Raw genomic sequence first — 25146 nt, forward strand, 5'->3', positions numbered from 1 at the left:
TGACAAAGCCGGGTGCGAATGGAGTTCGACGACGTCGCGCGTTTGCAGCGCCGTTCCCGCACTCAACATAGTGGAAATATGAAGCTTGTGCTGGCCGCAGCACTGTCCCCGACGACGACGACGACGACGACGACGACGACAACGCCGTCCGAGTCGCGCGCGTTCGCGGCCTCACGCAAGCTGAGTCGTCGGAATCGCAAGCGCCGTGCGTGATTATGTAATAAGCACCACAAAACGCCCCTGCGCGGTATGTTGCCAATCTGGCGTTTTGACTCGACAGATGGGCTGCTTGATCCTCTCACACACCTCACACGCTTGACCCAGGTTCCCTGGCGATGTTTGAATTGGCATGTATCATCGTGGCAGTGCCTCTTGTCGCAGTTCTTGACGACAGCTCTCGACATACTCTGCCATGCGACTTGACCGAACATGAGCGCAAGGCCATCCTCGCCCATTTCGAAGCCATCCCAGAAAATACGCGAGCAACGAGCAATATCTTCGAATTGAATCTGCTGGACAGGCCTCCGTTGATCATCAAGTACGGCGGCGACGTCTTAAATGAGGCATACACTCAACATTTCTTTTACCGTCTCCCCCGTAACGATCCACTGGATCCTCACATCCCCCGCATTTTCGACGTCTTCTCCGCGGATTACTATTGCTTCCTCGTGATGGCAAAGATCCTCGCGCCAACGCTGAAGGACACCGGGATTGCAGAAGAGGAGTCATCAGCAAAAGGTGTTTTTAACGGTAGCGCCCGATAGCACGCGACTCTGCCAGATCGGGACAGGCCGTCTATTGTCTGCGCGACAAATGATGATGGCAGAACGGTAGCAGTTGATATTCATTCGTCTTCGATGTGACGTTTGATCATATTTCGTGGCCGCATACAGGTTATGATGGATCGACTACAGGCACTAGTAGGTTAGACGGAAAGCTATAGTCGATGATATGATAATGATAGTAGACGATCATGTGCCCCTCCAAGGGTGATTCATGGCGCGCGGGGTGCATGGTAAGTTCGTAATGAGCCATACGGTCGGTTCGCGAGTGCGCGAACAGTGCGCGCGGCAGAGAACGCGGTGCGCGCGAGGATGCGCGGGTCAGCGCGGGCGCCTGTACCGCTTACGGATGGAGTCCGCCGCAGTCCGGCGACGGCGAGCCTCACCACCTCCCTTTCTCCCATCCGGGGCCTCTGTTCCCCAAATTTGTTCTTGACATCTCTTCTAATTTCTCGCTGTTCTGCGGAACCTGGTCTTTCCATGTGTATCCTCTTCATCAGAATGTTTGCTTCTCTGGGACACAACTGGGACATGATTTATTCGACTGCGGACATCTCGTGTTCTTGCTCACCAATTTAGCATTGTCTCGGCCTTTCACGTTCCGTCTCATGTTTACAATGGACTTAAGGCGTGCTTCTCTGTACATTAGGTGCGCATTTCATCTCCCCCTCGCGTGTATTGAAGCGACCCTGTTCCCAAACAGCGAGACGGTCAGTGAGTAGTTCATCGCAGCGCCGGGTCGTTTGGGCACCACAGCCCTGCTCGTCCGACGCCCGGCGTGTTGTCCATACTCGCGGCGCCGACGCACCTGGGTATTCCAAGGTACACTGGTGACCCCCTCTCACGGCGAATGTCTAGCCCGCGTCGAGCTAGCTGCTATCTCGCTTGCACTACACATGTCAACGATCAGCGCGTTTCTTCCGACCCTCCCATGCGGCCCAACACCTGGCTCACGGGCTTTGAAGCGCTCTCAGCCCGCCTAGCCCCCTGCGAGCCAACGATCAAGTCCCGCTGCATCGCGATTCTTGTCGCCGACGGCTTTGACCGCGCGCAAGTCAACGGCGTCCGCACCACACCGCTCAAGGCCGGAATAGCGAAGCGTGGGCGATGGCGAGAGCAAGGGCCATCCCGCGGACCACCACCGTCGCGAGTGAATCACCCGCCTCCGCCTCTTCCTCCTCCTATTCGACGCGCTCGTAGTCACGCGCGGCACGGCGAACGCGCGGCGCACGGGGCACGGGGCACGGGCGAGGGCAGTGAGCAGGTTGCGAATACGAAAGTTAAGTCAAGATATATACATCCTTGGGAAGACGTACTACAGTCGGTGTTAGCGACGACGAAGAGTCTGTGGTCTGGCAAAATTTGCTTATGATGATTTCTTGCTAATTGTCGTGGTTCGATGCGGCGGCGCCGCAGTGGCGTCCCGCTTTGGCCTCCGTTCGGTCGCCAGACTGCATGGGCGCGTGTGCACGTGTGCGCGCCTACTGGACTTCCCCTGCGACCGCCATCATCCCCTCAGCGCGATGTGCCACTCACGCTCGCGGGTGATCCATCAAGACATGGTGAGTTCCTCCCTTTGCTCTCAGCATCTCGTTCACAGTGCCCACATTTCTATCGACATTGATGTGGCTTTTAACAACTTCTCGCAGACCATCATTGTCTCGTCGCCCTCATGGCCGCCACTCTGCGCCCGGTACGTTCAACTTCCCACCTCCACAAAGCCAACATGACCACCCACTCCCTGCGTTTCCGCCTCCTCGTACCCACCACAAGTCACGATGTTTTTTCCTCAACCGCGCGAGCTTGGTGCGCCTCCAGAACGCAATCAAGCTTGAAGTCATGGTGCTTAAGCGCTTATGGCCACGGCCACCCTCCGCGCGCGGTGTGAAATTCCTCTTTTGCCTCTTCTCCTCCCCTTCACGCTGATTCCTCAGCCTCGCCGGCAGTGTAAACTGTCGTGGAACGGACTCTGGACTCACCCTATGTATTATTTTTCGCCATTTCTCTGCCTTTTCTCTGCCTGTTACTATATTGGAAGGTTGTTCCCGCGCTTAAGCGCCCGTATCGCGGACTCTCTTAGCACTTGCACTTCGTGTCCTAGCCCTCATCTCGACCTCTTGGTCTTTGTGGGCTAGGTGAGTATCTCGATTGCCTGTATGTATGTAGAGCTATGTTAACTTGGTCTTTGTGGGCTAGACATCCCTCGCGTGACTCTAGTTTGTGTTTGCTTTGCGCCTAGTGCCGGCGACGCCTCTGCACCACCACATCGAGGTCATCCAACCTCTATCCATACCCATCCACACCTCCCTCTCCTCCGATTGGCGTTCGCGGCCCGCTCCCGCGTCATTAGGTCGAGATCTAACCAGTGAGTGCTGGCATCAAAGCATCGGATCGCCCCCACTCGTGCAAGCATCGTCCCCACCCTGTGCCACTCGCCCTGCTCTTCCCCTACCCTGCATACCTGCCGGAGTTATAAGGCTCTGAGCGTATCGCAGTCTCCCTGGGTCTGTTGAGCTCGAGTATCACACTCTGAGAACACTACCCCGCTCCCGGCCGACGACTCTATCCGCGCAGTTGGTCATCCCGACTGATTGGCTGCCCGGAAGCCTCAATAGGTGTTCACTTCCCCGGAGCGTACCCTGGTTCCTAGAGCACGGTGGCTTGCGCAGGTCATCAGCACGCGGTTGACACTGAAGACAACCGGCACGTCCACATCGTCCGCAACGAGCGAAACGACCTCCTCTGGCGAGAGTGCGACAACCAACCGTGTCCCCATATCCGTACCCCTGTCACCTACACGACCCGCAGGGCTAGATTTGACGAGACGCACACTCCTATCCCACCCCTAGTCATGGATGCCCAGCAGTTTCAGGCCCTCATGCAGGCCCTCACCGCGAACCAGCAGCAGTTGGTTGCCGGACAGGCCAACCTTACCCAGGCGGTGACAGATCTGGCAACCGCGTTCCAGAACCTGTCCACCACCCTCCCCCAAGCTATGACGAATGCGACGGTGGCTTCGAACGTCAACACCCAAGCCACGAAGGACGCGACAAAGGTCGCGAACAAGCCCCAGCCGTACAACGGCAAGACCAGTTCGGATGCACGCCGCTTCGTAGCGTCCTTCCAAGTCTATGCGATGCAGATGGGAGGCCATCTGAACACTGCCAACGCCACAGGCGGCTTCGATCGCGACGACGCGAAGTGGATCAAGTCGGCTCTCACTCTCCTCACCGATGACGCTGCGATCTGGGCTACCCCCTACCTGGAAACGATCGGTAACGGGCTGGCCGTGTTCAACAACGACTGGACGACCTTCAGAGCGGCGTTCAAAACGCGATTCGAGACGGCCGACGAGGCAGTCGACGCGAAGGCAGCCCTGCAGGCTCTTCACCAGCGTAGCCTCTCCGTCGTCGAGTACTACGCGCGGTTCAATGAGCTCGCGGACAGGACCGGCTACAGCCAGACCGACCTCCGCGACAGGTTCTACGAGCACCTCTCCTCGGAGATCAAAGACGAGTTGGTGCATACTGCTCGCAACACTGCTGCGCTCCCCGACCTCGTTCAGGTCGCTACGGACCTCGACATGCGCATTCGCACACGCAAAGCTGAGCGTGCGCGCGAACAGGGCAAGTCTGTTGCAACCCCGATTGTCCCTCGTACCGCCACCGGGCAGTTCGCATCTGTGGCAACTCCCTCGACCATGCGCATGTCCCGTGACCCCGACGCGATGGACATTGATGCTGCCAAGCTGAGCGAGTTCAGGCGGTCGATGAACGGCAGGTGCTGGGGCTGTGGTGCGACCGACCACCAGAAGAAGGACGGCAACCACTCGAACGAGACTTGTCGCTGGTGCGGAGGCCGTGGCCATCGCGAGAGCGTGTGCCAGAGCAAGGCACTGGGCAAGCCACGCCTGAGCAGTCAGCAGCGCGTTGCAGCCACCACCGAGGACAGCCCGGTTGCGTCGACCTCAACGGCGAACTCCAACGTGCAGGGGATCAACGCAATCCTGGAGCAGATGCAGCAGATGACGGAGCAGCAGAAGATCCTCCGTGGCGAGCTTGAACTGCTCCAGAAGTCTTTTCCGAACGGGCCCGCTTAAGAGCTGCGGCAGCGGCGCCCCCACCAAAGGTCTCTTCTTCTTCGTTTCCTGAACCTGTACCTAGCGCATACGATACGGTAGATAGCTGTACGATACCTGAAGCAAATCGATCTGGTTCGCACTTTCGCACTAGCGTGATAGTAAAAGGAAACGATAAGAGTGTTAAGACCGCAGCAATGATTGACTCTGGCGCGACTTCGCTTTTTGTTAGTAAAAGGTTCATAGATAGGCATGGTATTTCGGTGCACCCGTTGTTCAAGGAGATCACAGTGCACAATATCGACGGTACAAAGAACAAAGCAGGTAGTATTACGCATTTCACAAGGCTTACGTTAGGTATGGGTACATATAGCGAGCGTCTCGATTTCTTAGTTACAGATCTGGGACCAGAGGACATGATTCTTGGCTTGCCTTGGTTACGTACGGTGAATCCGGAGATAGACTGGGAGAAGGGAGAAATGCGGATTGAGACGGACGAGGACGAGGAGGAACGGCCTGCGTTCGAGCGGATCAACGCGAACCGGGCACAGCGACGGAAGTGGCAGAAGGCAGGAGTGTTGGAGGATGCGAGGGAGGAGGTGTGGTGTGCGGCGGGCTACACCTATTCGACGCAGCTGGCAGAGGCTGCCAACAAGGGGAAACCTCAGAAGACGTTTGAGGAGATGGTCCCGGAGGAGTATCGACGCCACGCTAAGGTGTTCTCCGAGGTCGAATCAGAGCGTCTCCCTGAGTCGAAACCTTATGACCATGCGATCGACCTCAAGCCTGATGCGCCTGAGTCGATCCGCTCCAAGGTTTTCCCCATGCCGCTGAACGAGCAGGAGGAGCTGGATCGGTTCCTGGAGGACAACATGCGCAAGGGATACATCACACCTTCTAAGTCCCCCATGGCGTCTCCAGTCTTCTTTGTCAAGAAGAAGGACGGGAAGCTCCGGTTAGTACAGGACTACCGGAAGCTGAACGACGTCACTGTCAAGAACCGCTATCCGCTTCCTCTCGCCTCAGACATTGTGAACCGGCTGCGAGAAGCGAAGTACTTCACCAAGTTCGACGTGCGCTGGGGGTACCACAACGTCCGGATCAAGGAGGGTGACGAATGGAAGGCTGCCTTCGTCACTAACCGAGGGTTGTTCGAACCCAAGGTTATGTTCTTCGGACTCACCAATTCGCCGGCCACCTTCCAAGCGCTGATGAATTCGATCTTCGCGGATCTCATTGCGCAGGGCAAGGTAGCGGTGTACCTGGACGACATCCTCATCTTCACGGACACCCTAGAGGAGCACCGTCGACTGGTTCATGAAGTACTTCAGCGGTTGGAGGAGCACGACCTCTACCTGCGCCCTGAGAAGTGCGAGTTCGAGCGGGAGGAGGTGGAGTACCTGGGGCTGGTGATCCGTCAGGGCTCGGTCAGCATGGACCTGGTGAAGGTCAAAGCCGTGCGCGACTGGCCAGATCCTCGTAACCTGCGAGATCTGCGCGGTTTCCTTGGATTTGCCAACTTCTATCGTCGCTTCATCAAGGACTTTGCTAGGCTGGCTCGTCCCTTGAATGACTTGACGAAGAAGGACGTCGCGTGGACATGGGAGTTCGCGCAGCGTCAGGCATTCCGCGCGCTCAAGGACGCCTTCATCAGCGAACCGGTTCTCGCTACATGGGCACCAGATCGACCCACCAGACTCGAGGTGGACGCTTCTGGATTCGCAACCGGTGGTGTTCTGCTCCAGAAGCTCCCCGACGGCCTATGGCACCCGATCGCGTTCCGCTCAGAGTCCATGTCGGATGCAGAGCGCAACTACGAGATCTACGACCGAGAGCTCTTGGGGATCATCCGAGCATTGGAGGACTGGCGCCACTACCTTGAGGGCCTTCCTGATCCCTTCGAGATCATCACAGATCATCGGAACCTCGAGTACTGGCGTACTGCTCAGCATCTCTCACGGCGGCAAGCGCGATGGTCAATCTGGTTGGCACGCTTCGACTTTGTCCTCACCCACAAGCCTGGGAAGACGAACACGCAGGCAGATCCTCTCTCGCGTCTCCCCACTCATCAGGTCACGGACGCGGAGGACAACCAGGAGCAGGTCGTACTCAAGCCAGAACGGTTCGCTCGGCTAGCTGCAACCATCTGCAGCGACACCGATCTGCTTGAGCAACGCATCCGTGAGTGCACCAAGCGCGAAGTGGAGGTTAGAAGCGCGAAGTGGAGGTTAGAAGCGGGCTTGCAGCGCCGCCTCGCAGGATGGCAAGTGGAGTAGCCGAGTGGGAAGAGCACGGGGGCCTGGTGTATCACGAAGGTCGCCTATACGTGCCGGCCGACCCAGAGCTTAGACGAGAGGTTCTTCGGCGATGCCACGACTCGGTCACAGCTGGACACCCTGGACGCAGCAGCACCCTTGAGCTTGTCAGTCGACACTACTGGTGGCCTGGGATGGCGCTCTTCGTGGCCAAGTACGTTGCAGGCTGCGAGCGCTGTCAGCGCTACAAGCCAGCTCCACATCCACGCTCCACTTGCATCCGCACGACGTCCCTGAGGCCCCCTGGAAGGTGGTGGGAGTAGACCTGGTCACCGGGCTCCCAGAGTGCGAAGGGTTCAACGCCATCGCGGTGTACGTCGACCACTACAGCAAACAGTGTCACGTCCTCCCCACACGCGACAGCGTCGATGCTGCTGGCATTGCCGACCTGCACTACCGCGAGATCTTCCGCCTACATGGTGTCCCTCGGAAGATCGTGTCGGACCGTGGTCCCCAGTTCGCCGCCCGCGTAATGCACGAACTCTACGGCAAGCTCGGCATTGAACATGCACTCACCACCGCGTACCACCCTCAGTCTAACGGACAGACCGAGCGAACGAACCAGGAAGTAGAGCAGCACTTGCGCCTGTTCGTACGCAAACGGCAAGACGACTGGGTACGCTATCTGCCAACGGCCGAGTTCGCGCTGAACAGCCGAATCCACTCTGCGCACAACCACACACCCTTCGAGGTCATGTACGGGTACAAGCCAGACTTCACGGTACCAGTGGGAACAGAGACTCGCTTCCCTCATCTCGAGGATCGTCTAGAGGGCATGCGCCAAGCACAGAAGGACATTGAATCAGTGCTGTGCGCAGGCAAGGCGAAGATGAAGGTCCACTTTGCAGAGGAACACCCTCGTGATCGGAAGGCGTTCGAAGTCGGAGACAAGGTCTGGCTTAGCGCAAAAGACATCAGTGTGCACCAGGCAACGCGCAAGCTTGGTGTCCGGCAGCTGGGACCCTACAAGGTGGTCGAACGCGTGGGTGACCTAGCCTATCGTCTCGAACTCCCACCCACGCTCAAGATCCACCCGGTCGTACATGTGGATCGGCTGTCCAAGTATGGAGGGAATGAGGTGAACGGGCGACGAGCACCACCGCCAGAGCCAGTGGAAGTGGACGGAGAGGAGGAGTACGAGGTGGAGAGGATTCTGGACAGTCGGTTCTTCAACCGCCGGCTTCAGTTCCAGGTGCGGTGGAAGGGATACGGAGAGGGGGACGACTCGTGGGAACCAGCGGCGAATGTCGCCAATGCCCCAGAGAAGGTTGCAGAGTTCTACGAGCGCAATCCCAACGCGCCTCGCAAGATATCTGCGACTCTATTCGCCGCTCTGCCATGGAGGAGGGTCGAGCACCCTGAGCATGCAGAAACGGAGAAGGAAGACTGGCAGGAGGGGAGGATCATGTCCATCCGGGACGGATGGGTTTTAGGAGGGGGGTAATGTCGTGGAACGGACTCTGGACTCACCCTATGTATTATTTTTCGCCATTTCTCTGCCTTTTCTCTGCCTGTTACTATATTGGAAGGTTGTTCCCGCGCTTAAGCGCCCGTATCGCGGACTCTCTTAGCACTTGCACTTCGTGTCCTAGCCCTCATCTCGACCTCTTGGTCTTTGTGGGCTAGGTGAGTATCTCGATTGCCTGTATGTATGTAGAGCTATGTTAACTTGGTCTTTGTGGGCTAGACATCCCTCGCGTGACTCTAGTTTGTGTTTGCTTTGCGCCTAGTGCCGGCGACGCCTCTGCACCACCACATCGAGGTCATCCAACCTCTATCCATACCCATCCACACCTCCCTCTCCTCCGATTGGCGTTCGCGGCCCGCTCCCGCGTCATAAACGTTGCTCCGTGTGCTCTTACATCAGTCCCGAGTGACTCCACTTGTAATCGGGGATGTAAGGAAATGTGGTGGAGGTGTTGCGGCAGCCACTCAGTGGGAGTGCGGTGTACAGGTACGTCTTCAGAACTTCCATACAGGCTGGCAGGTGAGCAGGATGTCAGGACACCGCACGGTTGAGCCCGCGCCTCGTGGGCTTCTGCTGCTAGACCTGCGGGCGACCACTTCCGGCAGGTGTTGCTGAATGCGCGCGAAATGTCCACCCCGAGCACCAGCCCGTTTTGTAGCAGCAGCGGCTCTCCAGGTTGCGTTCCTTTCCCTTTTCCACCGAGATCAGTTCCGCACTGACCGCTCGTCCATAGCTGCCTTGACCAACTTGCAGTACTCACACATCGCTTGAGCGACCTCCCCACGCAAGCAGGGCGGTCTCGGTCCAAACCTCAGGCTCCTGCTCGTCGAACACCGCGACATGTCCATCTCGCCTGATTACGTCGTGCTCGTTGAGGACGAGGGCATCGCCCTCTGTGGGCTCTTCATCATCGACCCATAGGGGATCCTCAGGTGCGTTCGGCGGGGTTGGACAACTGAACCACCGCAATCGACAACGTCCCCGTCGGCCACTCGGTCGAGGAGACGATCCGGTTCGTAAACGTGTCCCAGTTCACCCAGGTGAGTTTCGCTTCCTCCACGTTCTCCGTGGCCACTCCCGCTGACTACTCCCTCCTCGCTTTCCCCTTCCCCGTTCACCACGCTTCCGAACGACGAGCATGTTGAGGAGTTCCCCACAAACTGGAGTGAGGAGGAAAGACGATGAAAACACGGCCATCCATGCTCACCGTCACGACCATCTCCCCGCGCCCCTCCACTGCGCCCCTCGCCGCGCTCGACCAGCCTTTCCGTGCTCTCCACACTGACTGCTCTATCACTGGGCGAGCACTATATATATTCGCATTTTCTACAGGCCGTTACTGACCACTCTCATGGCAGGGACGACCCTATGCATCACAGGAGTACTATGTCGATGTGCTCACTGCTGGTTGAGAGGCCTCAAGGACGCGCCCACATCGCTGACTGTGTAAGTCGTTTATTCTGCTCTTATGTCCATTGTATAGGATACCTGCTGTTTCGTATCTACCCAAATGGATTACTATTGCACAATTGGATTGTACTCTCTGCGTAATATGTGATCCCCAGTGTGCGATGGAAGACCATAATGTTCTGCATGATGCTGTCATCCCCTCCGCTAAATCTGACGTTTTATCATGTAGCGCTATCATCTCATGCGCCGCAGATGACCGGTATATGGTCGCGCGCGCACTCAGAAATGATAGCCCTGTCCGCGAGAATCGATCATCATTTGATAGCGGAAGAAGCAGACGATAATACACTACAAGTTACTGCATTACTTGGATGCTCAGCTACCGTCTATTGTCTTCGCTATCACTAACTATCGTACGCTACGAATGCCCCCGTGCACTATCAGACGTTACCGTTTCCGCGCCTACTTTGCTGATGGAGGCCGTAGGGTACGCCGCCCGTGCCGTCAAATGGATGCTCGACCATCGGACGCCTTCCGTTCCCGCTTCTATGTTCGGTCGTATTTCCCCAACCAACGCCCCCGTATTTCATAGATTCTTCAAAGACCACGAGGTGCCGCTTGCCTTCGACTCCGACATGCTCCTCAGATACATCGACAAGGTATGGATCTCCTCCCTGAACATTTTACCGCTCGCCACAGAACCACTTCTCTCCCGTACATCAGTAACTTCCAAAATCCCTGAATCCCTGGGTCCCTGGATTTCAGAGATTTCAGGAATCCAGGGGAATCGGGACCATACAGGACGCACAGGGCGGCACAGGGATCCAGGGTGCCCGGTGCGCGCAGGGATTCAGGCGGCGGCGGCGGCGGCGGCGGCCTAGGGATGGGAACACAGATAAGAATAGGTATACAAAGTGTTCTAATGTACACGTCAAGCGCAGAAGGTAGTGTTCGCCGTCACGTTCCCGGCGCGGCCACTGCTCAGTGCTCACGACGCTCAACCAGCGCGACAGCTCCTCTCACGAGGGCGTGGACTGCCCGAAGGAGCGTGAGTTGAGCGAGCGACTGACTGGCGTCATACTGCTTCGTGCGCAGGAACGTGGGGGTGACGTCGAGTGCGTCGATCAGGTCGCGGTGCTGGCAGACCCAGAGTGCGGTCGCGTCGAAGTTGACGAGGCACTACTGCACACACTGTTAGCGGGGGCGGGCAGGCGGGACGGGGCGCACGGCAGACCTTGTGGAAATTGGTGCAGAACGAGTTTGCGTGCTCATTGATGGCAGCGAGCTGGCTCTGCTCGCGGTACTCGGGGCAAACAAAGGATATGCCGGCCCACGCGGCGTCGACGTGCAACCAGATGAAGGGGTAGTCTTTCACTGGACGCGGTCGGCATGATCAGCAACCACGGCGCTCTGAGAACCGTAGGCCCCGCACTCACGGATTTGCCCGATTTCGTTGACGCGGTCCATCGCGCCCGTGTTCGTGGTCCCGACGGTCGCGACTGCGCGATTCAGCAGGATCAATAAGAGGTTATGGGAAAGTGCTCACCGACCAGGAACGGACACTTTCACCAGGCGATGTCCTCCTCCACCGCCTCGCGCACCATCGCACCCCCGGGCAGCGCGAACCCATCCTCCGCGCGCACCTACAGGTCGTGCACCTTGAGGCCGAGGACGAGCGCCTCCTTCACGCCGAGCCATGCCAGTCGCCTCATAGTACAGCCAGAAGCGAGCAAGGTCGGCGAGCGAGATGAGCACGGGGCGGCCGTGGATCATGAGCACATCGGGGGAGCGGGCGAGGTGCTCGACGGTCGCGCGGAAGAGAAGTTTGCATTGAAGGGCGAAGATTGTAGGAAGGCGGAGACGTGCGCGCACGCCCAAATCGGGCGTGCGGTGGTGAACTCCCAGTTGACGATGCACGTCTTCAGGGCGGCCAGTGAGTATGACAAGATTGAAGAGAACGGGAGCGACAACACGTACGATCTTCGAGTTGTCATTCTCGAGGTTCAGATCGTAACAGTCGATACCTGCGCGACCCTCACCGGCACCCGTGACCTGCGCGGGTTGGGCATACCTGTGACGATCCCTAGAGGAGGGCTACATCTGCGTGGCTCAAATGGACAACTACAGCGAGGACTTACCTGGCCATACGGAGAGCGTAGCCTTCGCTTGAGGGATGTCGCCTGCAGCAGCCTGCGTGGTAAGCTCGCGGAACAGAGCGTCTTCCAAGTTCCACCTGCTTATCGGAGGCAGCATTAGGTCGGTGTTGCGCGGAGCTGATACTGGAGAAGAGAAGCCTGCCAGCCCTAGGGCGCACAACGGGGAAAAACGCGGGAGTGAAGGAAAGCAGAGTGAGATTGGGTCAAGAAGAAAGATGAGAAAGCCGCGTGCGGTGGGCACCGAAGACGCGAAGGAATAGGGCGCCTAACATGAGTCGCCTCTCACCCTCCTCCCATCTCCACCACTTGACACACCGCCTGAGGACAAGTCATAGCGCTATCAGCGTGCTCACAAACGCGAAACAAGCCACACCAAGCCCATATGAAGGCTTCATGCTATGGATAAGGTGGGTACTATGGATGCCCATATCCAACATATCTCTGATCATCTTTCGACGCTTCGACAGACCTATTACACCCTTCTTTCGGCTGTGTGGGACAGAAAGTGTCAGGTGGATGGGCGTACGATCAATACTGGGTGAGTTGTTTATCTGAAGCGTCCAGTATCCCGCTGTACGTCAGGCTCGAGCATCTCCGCCAGCACTTGTACGCCAAGACCGGACTTCTGTGCAACACCAGGTACGACACCAACCTCCTTGATGAGCTCGCGCCCACCTCCCTCCGCAACCATATAATGGTGTGTCCGCTCCGATATCATACTCGTTTCTCACAACATATCCATAAAACCGTCGTCCAGATCCTCATCTTTGTCAGCCAAGATGTTCCCGCGGCCGAGCGGCCGAGCGACGCACATGAACTTGCAATCGGGCGCAAACCGCGCGCGGTCGCGTGTGGGCTTGCGTCGGTTTCCGTGCTGACTCAAATTCTGTTTTTGTTGACTGCAGCGTTCAAGTCCCCCGCGGTCTGGTTGAACTCGAAGCAGCACCTACACACGCACGGGATCTTCCCCTCGGCGGAGCACGGCTCGAGCTCGCCCCCGCAGTTCACCGTCGGGTTCGAGACCCCGCTCGTGTCTGGGGTGCACGATCCCCCGCTCTCGACCCGGACGAACGCAGGGGTGCTTCCGTGCACGGCCTCCCCAAATCGCTCCCCGCGTACGCCGCCCTTTCCGTCCTCCGCGCACTCGCACTCACGTGTGGCCACCGGGGAGAGCGGGTCCGGATCCGGGAGCGCAGGCGACGGCTCGGACTCGGAGGACAAGTACTTCGTGGTGTCGTGCCTGCTGCTGCCCGTGCCGCTCCCCGCGGTCGCGTCGGCGAAGTGGGACCTGGACCCAGACGCGTATGAGGAGCGGAACTCGGACGTGCAGGCCTGAGCTACTACGTGCCAGGTGTGCTTCTCACCGCCCCGATGGTACGCTGTTACATCGTCGACTACACCCACGCGTCCGACTACTCCGTCGCACGCGGTCTCGTGCGCGCGCGATCATGGGCAAGCGGCTTTGCTTCGGCGCGTGCACCTTACGTTGACGCCTGCTCGACGTACGCGATCTGTATCTTGATGTACTCCGTGAGGAGAACCCTCGCGGGGCGGGGCGGCGCTCGTCAGTTGTACCTCGTCTGTATGCCTAAATGTACGATAGTGTGTCGGCGAAAATGAATGCAATTATATGCCTCCCACCTTCCGGATCCCTGAATCCCTGACTGAACTGGCCGACCTGGCACCCTAAACGCCCGGAAACGGCCTGGGCGCAAGGACGCCCGGAACGAAATCCCTGGATTCCTGGGAACCCTGGTCAGGCCCCCCAGGACCCCACAGGAGTTTTGGAAATTACTGATGTAGGCATTCAGGCGCCGCCCGGGGCGTGCACCACTAGATCAGACGCTGCAGACTCGGCTAGAGGCCTCCTTCAAGGCGCGCTCCATTTGCCATTCCGACATCCACGACGAGAACTTCCTCCTCGGCGAGGACAAGAAGATTTGGACAATTGATTTCCAGCACGGCGTCAGCGTGCTGCCCCCCGCCTTCCTGACGTTCGCGCTCTTCAATACCGGCGAGGAATTCGCCTCGGCCGTCGGCAAGCGACTGGGGTATCAGCCTTCCAACGTTTCCAACGCGATAGTGAAGGCCGCCTGCCTGCTTTACCAGCTTGGCGGGGACGCCTCACTGGGTTAGCGTTCGTCCAGCGCTGTCGCACTTCAGGCCAGCTAACGTTCTACCGCAGGATTTTAGTTGGGCAGCTTTCTGGCCGGGTGCCAGGCGTACGCCGCGAGAGCGAAGCCACGGTCTGGTAGGAAGTTGTACGACATGTTGCTTCATCCCATTTGCCTGTCACCGTGTACAGTGGCGGCCTCGGACGCGTGTGCTATAAATAAGGGTCTTTTCGGTAATACTATGATGAATTCGTGCTATAATACATCGCGGATCGGAGTCCCGCACTCCATGACTCGAAGGGTGCCCGCTTGCCACGACGCCGGGCTTCGCCGAAATAATCTCTTTCATCCGAGTGTGTGACGTCTGTACTATACAGATCCCATAGGTCGTGGTCCTTGTGTTTGGGGCGTACCACGGCCTAGCTCCGATGGCGACATAATTCCACGGCGACGTGTTGTGACTTGTGGTCTTGTTCTTCGGAGATGTCGCCTGAGTAGATGCAGTGTTAAACTTTTTGCATCCTCCGAGGTGGCAAACGAGAACGGTGTCTACCCATTTTGTTGACGGGTTCGCTTCATTAATTTTAAAGCTTTTGAGACAATAGATTGGGAGACGAGTACTGACAGTGCAGCGTCTGGCATCGGTGGTAGTCCGGTTTGGAGGGGCTCAGAGGCAGAGCCGTTGCGCAATGCATATGCTGGCAGTGCGAAGAATGTCGCAGGGCCTGTCGTGGCAAAAGGGCTCGCCAACTCATCGAGCGCCTCGAGCGCCGCTCCCACTCCCACTCCCTCATCCCACCTCAACGAGTCGACCCGGACCTTTCCGTCGCACAATGTCCAACGTGCTCCTCCTCACCCTCGCACAACCGGGCGCCGCGACCCCCGAGCCCGACTTCCGCGACTGGTACGACACCGCGCACGTCTCCCTCCAACCCGCCCTCCCTGGCTTCGCCCCCTGCTCGCGCTGGGTCGCCGTCGACGGCCTCCCGACTACCTCGCGCTCCACGTGCTCTCCTCCGCCTCCGCACTATCCTCCCCGGCGTACACCGCGCTCGCGGCGCGTCCGAGCGGACGATGCGAGCCCACGACGAATCCACTCGCGTCACCGGCGGCCGCAGCCGCACTTGAGCCAGAGGAACAGCGCGAGCCCAGCCGCGAGGAGGAGGACGGCGACTAGCGGCGTGTTCACGGCCGACGTCTCGTGCTCGACCTGCCCCACGTCCGAGTCAAGCTGAGTGCGAGCGCAGAATCGGCGGGACGGACGGACGCACCACGGACGCGAACGGGGAGAGCACTGGGATCGTGAAGTGCATCGGCCCCGTCGACGGCGCGGGCGGTGGAGGAGCCGAGAGCCGGAGCGCGAGGTAGAGTGCCGCGAGGATGGAGAGCGCGGCGGCGGCGAGGATCGTCCACTGGGAGTCGAGGCCGGCGTCGAGGCGGGGCGCAGTAGAGGCGAGTGGACCGGTGCGAGATCCACGGAGATCGAGAGCGTGAGCGTGAGTGGGAGGGAGGGAGGAAGAGAGGGAAGAAAGAAGGAGACGCACCACCATCCGCGCGATATGTGTGAAGCGGGTGTCGAGATCGGCCAGCTCGCGCTGCGCGGGGAAGACGTGAGCCCGGGATGAGCGTGCGAGTGTGCGGGCCGCGCACCAGTCTGCGCTCCTCGTGCGCATGAGCCGCGGCGGTCAGCTCGGTCTTGTGCGCCGCGTGCGCCTCGAGGAGCTTCTCCGCGACCGCGGCGCGCATCGCCCAGTAGTGCTCGATCGTGGAGACCGGGTGCAGGAGGGAGTGTGTCGGGTGGCTGAAGTAGTCGTAGATCGCGACGTAGGGCGCGACCACCGCACTCGAGTCCTCCGACTTGGTGGGGAGCGGCCGCGCCACGGCCTTGCTGGTGCTGGGCATCGAGGTCGAGGCGAGGTGGAAGCCGGTGCGCTGCAGCGTCTGTATGGCATGAGGTCGCTGCTGGAGGGCGGCGTTATCCTGTGCGGAGGTTGTGCGTTTGAACGGCCGCCATTTCGTGCTCGTGCTCGTGGAGGTCGCGGTGGCAACGGTGGCGACGGCGGAGGTCGAAAAGCCGGAGGATATGGACAGTGGTGGTCTGGGGTCGACGATTTGGCGCGCAAAGGACATTGTCCGGCTTCCTGTAGTTGAGCGGGGGATGTCAGCACGACTCCTGCCGTCAACAAAGGGCTTACGTGGCGAGGGCTTTTTGAGTTTGCCCGGTGAGTTCGGTGGCGTTCGATACTCGGGCTGGCCTAGCGGTGCGCTAGGATCTGTGTACATATTGTTATCGAGTACCGAGTTTGACTGTCGTTGTTGAATAGCAGGCAGGCGAGTAGTAGTAGTTCGCGTTTTCACGGATATCAACCGATAACCTGTTGAGAAGTGAGCCTGAGTCTATGCATGACGATCAGCTGCACCGAGATACGACACGTAACTTACTGGGGCTTTTGCTCGTCTAACGTGGGATCAAAGAAGCACGGTTGAACGAACGGCCTGGCCGCCTGGAGGCTGGTGGTCGTCAAGGTCATTGCAAGCACGTGATCGAATTACATCAGCCAATATCCACCTCCCAGACACCGTCGCCGCATCAATATTCTGGCTTGACCTCCGTCATCTTCGTTCTAACCTCCCACGCTGCAAACCACCAGCAATGCACTCCAAGAATCACGACAGGGACGATGATCTATCGTTGGCGCGTCTAGAGCGGCGCACTGGAGGTCGGTTTTCGTCGCCGTGCGCGGCGGAGTCGTGCGGCCCGTAACCAACCAGTTCAAGTGCCTTCGCGTCTTCCCAACTTCTTCGGAGGGCCGATCGGTCTATGTCTGGGAGCTTTCGCACACATCTTAGTCAGGTGCTCGGTACTTCGGCGACATGTGGGTCAGTCCTCTCCATTGGGGCTTGATTGCGTCACGCGAGGCCGCGGAGAGGATAAATACCGCACACCGTGGAGGGTGCGAGCACCACGGTTGGTGTGGCCTATCAGACTCAATACCCGTCATCCGCCATGGCTCCGAAGATGCAGTATGGTGAGCGACACGTCCTGTCTCTCTCATTTGTGTCCTCATCGCTCTCACCTAGTCCGGCTCGGCAACTCGGGTCTCAAAGTCTCGAAGATCATCTTGGGGTGCATGTCCTACGGCTCTCCCAACTGGCAGGGCTGGGTCTTGCCTGAAGAAGAGGCCATCCAACACATCAAATTCGCGTGAGCGTCCCTTCATGAGATGTGGATTTTGTGAGGCCCTAACCTAAGGACCCAGGTATGACAACGGTATCACGTCGTTCGACACGGCGAATGCAAGTCCGATTAAAAGTTCATTGGAGTTCTCCAGCTCACGCTCTGTAACCTGCAGGTCTACTCCAACGGTCTCTCCGAGGTCATCCTGGGAAACGCGATCAAAAAGCTCAACCTTCCGCGCGATGAGCTCGTGATCATGACCAAGGTCTGCTCTTATCTCAGCGCATTGTCGTCGCGCTTACCGGAGGGCCCGCAGGTATACGCCCCTATCCGCAAGAGCTACGACACCAGCCCCCACACTGCCGGCCCTCCAGAGGAAGAGGGCATTATCAATCAGAAGGGTCTGAGCCGCAAGGTACATGGCAGAACCATCGAACTTATCGTTGTACCAACATCCCTCCCACGCCCTGCAGCACATTTTCGACTCAGTTCAAGCCAGTTTGAAGCGCCTGCAGCTGGACCACATTGATCTTCTGCAGTGTAGGCATCAATCAACCTATGTTGATCATGGCCTCTCGCTTATGACATTGTATGGCAGGCCACCGTTTCGACTACGATACGTCTATCGAGGAAACCGTACGTCTCCAACGCCTGTTCATGAACTTATAAAGCTAACATGTCAAAAACAGATGCAAGCTCTGCACGACGTCGTGCAGGCGGGTTGGGTGCGATACGTCGGTATGAGTTCATGCTGGGCATACCAATGTCGGTGAAGCTTGCCTCTGCTCTGCATTCCAGAGTTCTAAACTGTTGTTTTCACAGTCCACCAGATGCAAAGTGCGCTCTTGATGCTTTCGTTCTCTAAGTTTGGCTTATTGTGTCACTCAGACTACGCCATCACGCACAACCTTACACCATTCATCTCGATGCAGAACCATTACAGCCTCCTCTATCGCGAGGAAGAACGCGAGATGTTCCCCACGCTCAAGGTATGGCTCCCAATCATCGCCTCCCTTATGACGTCACTAACGCACCAGTACAGATGTTCGGCGTCGGGTCCATCCCCTGGTCCCCACTTGGCCGCGGCGTCCTCACGCACCCCATAGACGTTAAGACGACGCGCTCAGGCACAGACAAGTAGCTCTCTCCTCGCGCGGATCGACCGTGGCTTGTCGGACTAATACCATGCGCGCAGGTTCCTAGGCATGTACAACGCCGCCTGGCTCCCGGACCTCGTCGGCCGCGTCGAGGAGATCGCGAAGAAGAAGAGCGCCAGCATGGCTCAGATCGCGCTTGCGTGGACGTTCGCCAAGCCGGGGGTCACAGCGCCCATCATCGGGACGACCAGTCTGGCGAATCTCGAGGACATCCTTGGTAAGGATTTTCTCCTCTGGCGTCGTGAACACATCTCTGACGTCCGTTTCATCTACATAGGGTCTTTGGAGGTCAATCTGACTGAGGAAGAGGTCAAGTATCTCGAAGAGCCGTACAAGCCCATCGCGACGACCGGGCATACTTGATCCAACACATAGTACGCCAGCTGCTAACTGGCTACTGGAGGTCATGGATGTAGTCGATAAAGCAGCACAAATTAACTGTATTTTCTTACCAACACGGGAGCTGGACAGAAGCACGACTTCACGTCAGATCGCTACATACTCAAGTGGACAAGGGTCGACCTCTTTCGCTTCCGAAGGTAGGAAAGGGGACGGCGTCGACGGTGGACATGATGTGCCCTGTTCACTGTAGACATTCGTTAACTGGACGAAAGTGGTTGAACAGCTCACCGTATCATCACTAAACGCAATGAGTGTCACGATCGAGTTCTCTGACCGTTGTTAATTGTTCCGTGCACCTCAAACAGAGGTCCAAGCGTCTTGGTTGTACAATGCACGTCTACGTGCGTGCAGTAAATAAAGACAACGGTGCGGCTAGAGATGCTACGATCGAGGCGATAGTGATGAGGCTGTGGTGTTGGGTATGCTAAAGGACACCAGCGGAGAGCGGAGAGCGAGGACAGTGCGAGAGAGCGAAAACGAAAACAACAGCATAATGTCATGGTACGACGTAGTCCTGGGAGCAGCAAACGGTCGACGACGATCGCCTCCGACAGCGAACACGCTATCAGAGTCGCGAACGACGATCCCCTCAAACCCAAACAGTCCGTGAAGGGGCGTGAGGCACGCGCCCCGCACCAACGGAAGGTAATGGCCCCTACAAAGTCCCATAAAGCGCGGCCTGAGGCCTGAGCCAAGACTCACCCTAACCCAAACTCGACGTCGGCCTGCGCGTACGCCGCGGGCGGCGCGAGCTCCCGCTTGAGGAACGACGCCCAGCTCTCCTGCAGGCTCCCTCCCGCCGCATCTGGGTGGGAGCGTGCGTGTTCAAAATCGGACCCATCCGACTCCGACTGGCTCTGGCTCTGGCTCTGGCTCTGGCTCTGACTTTGATGCTGCGTCCCAAACGCGAGCACATCCTGCCCGAACGCCCGCCCCGGGACGGCACCCATCCCGTCGTCGACGTCGAGCAGCATGGCGAACGGGCCGCCCTGTTGCGCCTGGCCTCGCGCCTCAGCCGGGTCCACCGCGCCCCACGCCCCCCGTCCGCCGGCGGCCCGCGCCTCGCCCCAGTTGGCGCCCATCCCGCTCCCCGACCTCACGCGCCCGCTTGCGGGCGCCCTCGAGAACCCGCCGAACACGGGGAGCAAGTGCGGGGGGAGGAGCAGCGCCGCGGCGGCGCCCATCCCGTGGCTGATCCCCGCGCTGACCGCCGGGTCCGTGTGGTGGCTGGGGTCGAGGTCGAGGTCGAGGTCCGTCGGAGGGTGCATGCGCGGCGTCGGCGGCTGCGAGCGCGGCCGGCCCGCGTTTGCGTATGGGTGGTGGCGCGTTCCGGGGACCGTGAAGGACGCGGGGCGTTGGAGGGCGGGCATGGGGGAAGACGACGAAGACGGGAGTGGAGCGTCGCCGTTGAACCAGTTGTTGAGCCCGTCGTGCTGCACGGCTTGGGAGTGGCGGCGGTCGGCACGGTCCATGGACGCAGGGACGGAGAGCCCAGATGGGAGGCTCAGCCCGGAGGGATCAGCGGTGACGATACTGTAGAAGGGCGTCGAGGCGGGAGCGAAGGAGGACGGAGATGTAGAGGCAGTGATCTGCGCGTTGAGGTGGTTGTCGAACGCGTCGAACTCTGCGACGAGTCCCGGGTGGACGCCGGCGCGGAAAGCAGAGTCGAGCCCAGGGAAGGGCTCGCCGTGGTTGTTTGTGCCGGTCGAGGTCGGCCGCCGTGTCAGCGCGTGGGTGTGCGTGTTGAACATCACATCGGCGTCGGTGGGGTCGAACATCGAGGGCATGTCCGAGGGTGTGCCGGCGGCAAATACCGAAACCAGGGACTGGGTACTGCCCGCTTGAGAGAGCCGGAGGGGCTCGCGTCCGGACTTGGTCATGATAGTGCGCGGGGTCCGACCGCTGAAGATGGCAAGCTCGTCAAGCGTCTGCGCGTCCATGTGCGTCTGGAAGATGTTCGGTGGGAGAGGCTGTAGGTCTTGGAAGTACGCCATTTGCGCCTTATCATGCATCTTCCTGAGAACAGACTGTCAAAAGTTCACCACAGATCAAAGGAAGAGAAAAAGAAGCCCAAGACGTCGAGAATTGAGTTGAAAAAAAAAAAGAATCGTCAGCCACTGGATAGAACGCAGGCACCACGTCGAGAGACCTACCAGGAACTTGCTCGCCGTTCCCCCCAGCGTGGCCGCGCTCTCGAACATCTCGCACGCCACCCGAAGTTCCCCGAGAGCGGCTTGGGCAGTTTTCGTCGTGCCACCCCGAGTAATGACCGAAGCGAGCATGATCTACGGGAGGCGGATTCAACCGGCGTTAGTACGAACCCGCAACGCCGAAGCCTATTGAATATGAAGGATCGACACGTACGCTCGCAGAAAACGCGTGAGCCCATAGAAACGGGAAGCGAGAAATCGCCGCAGGGAATAGAACGAATTGCTCGCGAAGCGTGTTAAGGAGGGTTGTCGCACTGCAGTAGCCGGCCAAAAAAGACGGGGCATGCTGGCTGCGCATGGGGTCAGTAGGACAGTCCGTCAAAGCGTGGGCGAAGAAGCATCGGTGGATGTAGAGCAGGGCTGTGTCGACACGGATCCTCAATTAGCTAGCGCGCGTTGCCGGACTGACAGGTCCGATTGGGCCCGGAAGAAATAGACGCACAGGTGTGTAGGTAGTATATCGGCATGTAATATGTCATCATCTCACCGAAAGTCGGGTTGCGTGGAGGCGGACCTTGTGATGCACATGGTAGAGAGACGTCGCGGAGGCGGCGGTCGAGGTCGAGGATAACTGAGTACTTGGGCGCCTCAGCGGTGAGAGTGCCCATCACTACGCTGTGCAGGCACTCCTTCCCCCATCGGATCTTCCATGCCGCGACTGAGGGATGCGGGACGGTACCTCAGCGGACAGCTTATGGGCGGACGTGGTGGTGGCTGAACTCACAGCTTGGACTGGGGTTACCCTCTTCATCCAATGTCTCATCTAGATCGGCTGGGAACTCGGTATCCACAAACTGAAGCTGGAACGACGGCAATCGTCCTGTGGCTAAAGCCTGCCACAATTTTAAAACGGGGGCTATGAAAAATGTGGTTGAAACAAGCACTAACCTGCCAGCAATCAAGGATGAAAACCTCCCAGAATAGCCCGCGGCGCTTCTGGATCTCTGCAGGAGAGAGCTTAAACCTCGAGCAGTCGTGATCTATACGCGATAAGCCGGAGTATGGACTTCAAAAGAGCCCAGGAAAGACGTACGAAGTCCGGCCTGTGAGAGATAAGTTAGCGCAACAATAGCGTGGATCAGATTAAGAACTCACGCTCTGAGCGAGCCTCGCGCTGAGCCCTGAAAGTGCCCATATGGACTCCACGCTGTGCTCATTGGAAACAAACGACTACCACACGCACAGCACGTGTTAGCAATCATAGTCGGATAGACGCGGCAGGACAGATGGAAAATGAGGCGTAGAAGCGCACAGCGCTGTGGTACGATTGCGCGTCCTAAAAGGTCCCGCAGCGACAACAACGGTCGCGTGCGAGCATCACTAAAATGCAAATGAATAGAGGCGACGGTACATTCCATCGCGAAGCTATCCCTGGCATGACAGGTGCAGAGCCGCACACGGGAATGGGGCACGGGCAGCCGATACCGCGCGCAGCGAGAACTCATGATGCTCACCTGGTGCACGCCCATCAAGACGAGAACTTGAACGGTGGCGATCCCGGGCGGCCGGTCCATAACGGGCTCCAGCGCCAGGGCCGCGCGCGCTAGCTGATAGTACCGGCCAGCTTCGACATTGTTTGCCGCCGCAGGGAGCGTGGGGTCCATGAGCGCGCCAAAACAGAACACAGCACAAACGAGGGCGAGTTCGTGCGCGCTTGCGACCGTACATCCGCCCTCGGCGGAGAAGTGACCGTAAACGTGCGCGGAGGTGCTTGCGGTGGGATGCGTGAGGGCCTCTTCCGCAGCTTCTGCGTAGAAGAAGGGGAGGAGCTCGGAGCAGAGTTGGTGCCGGGAGATGGCACCAGAAAACCAAGGCGCCTGGTCGAGGTAAAAATCGCGCAGCTGGGCGGCGCGCGACCAGGGTGGGATGTACGACTGAATGATGTCCTTCATGTCGAATACGGGGATATCGGGGGCCCGTGAGGGAACGACGCCGCATACCGGTTGATGTCGGGTGGCAGATCGGGATGTCCAGAAGATATGCTGGCCAGCGTGGAGAGCGCTGGGTTCGATTTCTCGACCTGGAGAAAATGTGTCGTAAGTCTTCAACAGAGCTGTATGCATTGCTGCCGCCGGGAAGCCTGGATCACAGGATGAGAAAGAAGAGACGCGCCGCCGAATCAGCACATCAGCCCTGATGACAGGCAAGAAGTGTGTTGGGTCGAGGGATTCCCCGCTTAGGACTCGCCGAAGCTCTGGGGAGTACGAGCGGAGCAGGTCCCCGAGCTGTCGCGGGGATAGGATGAGCGCGGACAGGAAAAGACGATCTGGGACGATCGTGAGGTGCCCCGTTGTCGTGGGCGGGCATTGCCACGAAAACTATATGGGGTAGCCGCCACAATCTCTAAAGCGGTGCTGAATAGATGATATCACTCACCAGCAGCAAGCTCTGTGAGCATGAGAGAGACCACGAGGGCGAAGAAGAGACAAGTTAGCGCCAAAGATATCAGACACGAGGCCGGAGTGACCGGAGAGTGGACCTGAAGGTGCGCGACGCACCTCGGAGCAAGCTGAGCGGCCGTAGAAAGTCGCCGCACCGTCGTCACGCAGAGCGAGCGTACCGAACGCGTCGATGATCGGTGGATCGTGCTCCTCGCCCGAGACCTCATCGCAGGTAGTGGAGAACTCGCGCTGGAGGGCCTCGAGGGCGCTAAGTTCGGCAGCAGAGTGAAGCTCGAGTGAGGACTTAATCTTGAGGAGCTCCTTCGATAGCAAGGGATGGGGTTCCCGCGAGACTGTCGATTGCAAAATAGAGAGGCCATCCTCGAGCTGGCGGATGCGATCGCTCATGTCTATGATCTTCTGGTGGAGACGATCGGTGTCGGCGAGGATGAATCTGCAGACGGCGGAGGCGCGCGCAACGCGTCGGACCGAGGACCATGTCGGTATATGCGCCCTTCCGTGACAGATAGAAGACGGAGGACGGACCTGGTGCCTTGCCCAGTGGTGAGGGAGCCATTCGGGCAGATGGAGGCGCACCCTCTGCGTTTGCAGGACGTGCAGGGGACAGTCTTGTCGCACTTGAGCTTGAGCCGTCGACACTCCGCGCAGGAGATAGCACCGCGTGCGCGCTTGAGCTCTTGCTCCTGCGCTTTTGAAGACCGTTTGGAAGTATTGGGTTCGTCGCCGTCGCCGTCGCCGGCGGGGCGATTCCGGGTGGAGGGGGTCATGCGAGCCAGGGGTGGGTACATGCGTCCAAAAGGGCGGAGAGGGGACGTAAAGCAGCAACTGGGATGGCGACGAAGCCGGTGTCTTCAAGGTGGACGGCTGCGCGAGAGAGACTAGCAAGAAGGGACGGACGGCGGCATTGGGGAGAGGAGGTCAAGATCGGCCTCTGAGTTCTAATACCCATCCCATGTCCAGCCATGACGTGAATCCCTCCAGACCCGAATCGGGACCGAGCGCTGTGGGCGTGGGGGGAAACACACATGCGACGCGCCCGTAACGCGCCCGCAAGTCGTGAGCCACTTGCGCCCGGGTCCCGGGAGGTCCCGGCTCTCCTTCGTGGCTGTGACAAGCGCTCGTATCACTCCCTCTCCGACTCGTGCCGCTCCTTTCGGACATCCTGAGTCTCTTTGCTCATCTTCCGCCGTTCGCGCGGGCATAGGGTCCATCTGCGCGCCAAGGACTGGCCAACGCAGCGCCACAGTGTAGGACGAACCGGCGACGTCGACCGGAAGTCCGCTGTCGCCGTGCCGGTCGTATATCTGCGCGCTGTAAGCATCTGTCGACGCTGACGTCGCAGACCTCGTGCGCTCGCCAATACCCGCAGATCCTTGGTCAGACATGCGCGAACGTCCACGAAGAATCGGAAGCAGGCGGTGCCCCCAAGAACACCGCTCACAAACCCCGAGGGTGCAACGTCAGCCAAACCGCA

At 58.8% G+C, this 25146-nt stretch overlaps 7 protein-coding genes across 7 annotated transcripts; 4 read left to right on the forward strand and 3 right to left on the reverse strand.

The window, feature by feature from the left end:
* Positions 1 to 9414: 9414 nt before the first annotated feature.
* BXZ73DRAFT_45674 (uncharacterized protein) lies at positions 9415 to 9564 on the forward strand (the record flags this gene model as incomplete). Its single annotated transcript, XM_048019554.1, has 1 exon — positions 9415 to 9564. A coding segment is annotated over one exon (150 nt), but the record flags the coding sequence as incomplete, so codon positions are not given.
* Positions 9565 to 10903: 1339 nt separating this feature from the next.
* BXZ73DRAFT_100734 (pyridoxal-dependent decarboxylase conserved domain-containing protein) lies at positions 10904 to 12306 on the reverse strand (the record flags this gene model as incomplete). Its single annotated transcript, XM_048014667.1, has 7 exons — positions 10904 to 10930; positions 11077 to 11232; positions 11288 to 11427; positions 11490 to 11552; positions 11697 to 12077; positions 12125 to 12136; positions 12192 to 12306. 7 exons carry the CDS (start codon positions 12304 to 12306, stop codon positions 10904 to 10906), a joined length of 894 nt encoding a protein of 297 aa, XP_047878658.1.
* Positions 12307 to 12607: 301 nt separating this feature from the next.
* Positions 12608 to 13545, forward strand: BXZ73DRAFT_100735 (uncharacterized protein; the record flags this gene model as incomplete). Its single annotated transcript, XM_048014668.1, has 5 exons — positions 12608 to 12616; positions 12677 to 12714; positions 12774 to 12906; positions 12967 to 13060; positions 13115 to 13545. 5 exons carry the CDS (start codon positions 12608 to 12610, stop codon positions 13543 to 13545), a joined length of 705 nt encoding a protein of 234 aa, XP_047878659.1.
* A 35-nt stretch (positions 13546 to 13580) lies between these two features.
* On the forward strand, positions 13581 to 14345 carry BXZ73DRAFT_100736 (uncharacterized protein; the record flags this gene model as incomplete). The annotated part of the gene is made up of 2 exons (XM_048014669.1): positions 13581 to 13711; positions 14021 to 14345. 2 exons carry the CDS (start codon positions 13581 to 13583, stop codon positions 14343 to 14345), a joined length of 456 nt encoding a protein of 151 aa, XP_047878660.1.
* A 1080-nt stretch (positions 14346 to 15425) lies between these two features.
* BXZ73DRAFT_77022 (uncharacterized protein) lies at positions 15426 to 16854 on the reverse strand (the record flags this gene model as incomplete). Its single annotated transcript, XM_048022567.1, has 7 exons — positions 15426 to 15533; positions 15595 to 15735; positions 15868 to 15918; positions 15974 to 16464; positions 16519 to 16596; positions 16622 to 16698; positions 16766 to 16854. 7 exons carry the CDS (start codon positions 16852 to 16854, stop codon positions 15426 to 15428), a joined length of 1035 nt encoding a protein of 344 aa, XP_047878661.1.
* Positions 16855 to 17330: 476 nt separating this feature from the next.
* Positions 17331 to 19021, forward strand: BXZ73DRAFT_45664 (Aldo/keto reductase; the record flags this gene model as incomplete). The annotated part of the gene is made up of 13 exons (XM_048019550.1): positions 17331 to 17352; positions 17405 to 17528; positions 17584 to 17624; positions 17648 to 17766; positions 17818 to 17916; positions 17975 to 18041; positions 18100 to 18137; positions 18191 to 18266; positions 18324 to 18338; positions 18390 to 18490; positions 18544 to 18638; positions 18697 to 18875; positions 18936 to 19021. 13 exons carry the CDS (start codon positions 17331 to 17333, stop codon positions 19019 to 19021), a joined length of 1062 nt encoding a protein of 353 aa, XP_047878662.1.
* A 1625-nt stretch (positions 19022 to 20646) lies between these two features.
* Positions 20647 to 24439, reverse strand: BXZ73DRAFT_45830 (uncharacterized protein; the record flags this gene model as incomplete). The annotated part of the gene is made up of 11 exons (XM_048019579.1): positions 20647 to 20742; positions 20815 to 21087; positions 21214 to 21345; positions 21419 to 21630; positions 21713 to 21928; positions 21995 to 22103; positions 22159 to 22250; positions 22362 to 22440; positions 22725 to 23290; positions 23750 to 24105; positions 24198 to 24439. Coding segments are annotated over 11 exons (2373 nt in total), but the record flags the coding sequence as incomplete, so codon positions are not given.
* Positions 24440 to 25146: the final 707 nt, after the last annotated feature.

This window comes from Epithele typhae (genome assembly GCF_022376455.1).
Source record: "Epithele typhae strain CBS 203.58 chromosome Unknown BXZ73scaffold_19, whole genome shotgun sequence".
NCBI lineage: Eukaryota > Fungi > Basidiomycota > Agaricomycetes > Polyporales > Epitheliaceae > Epithele > Epithele typhae.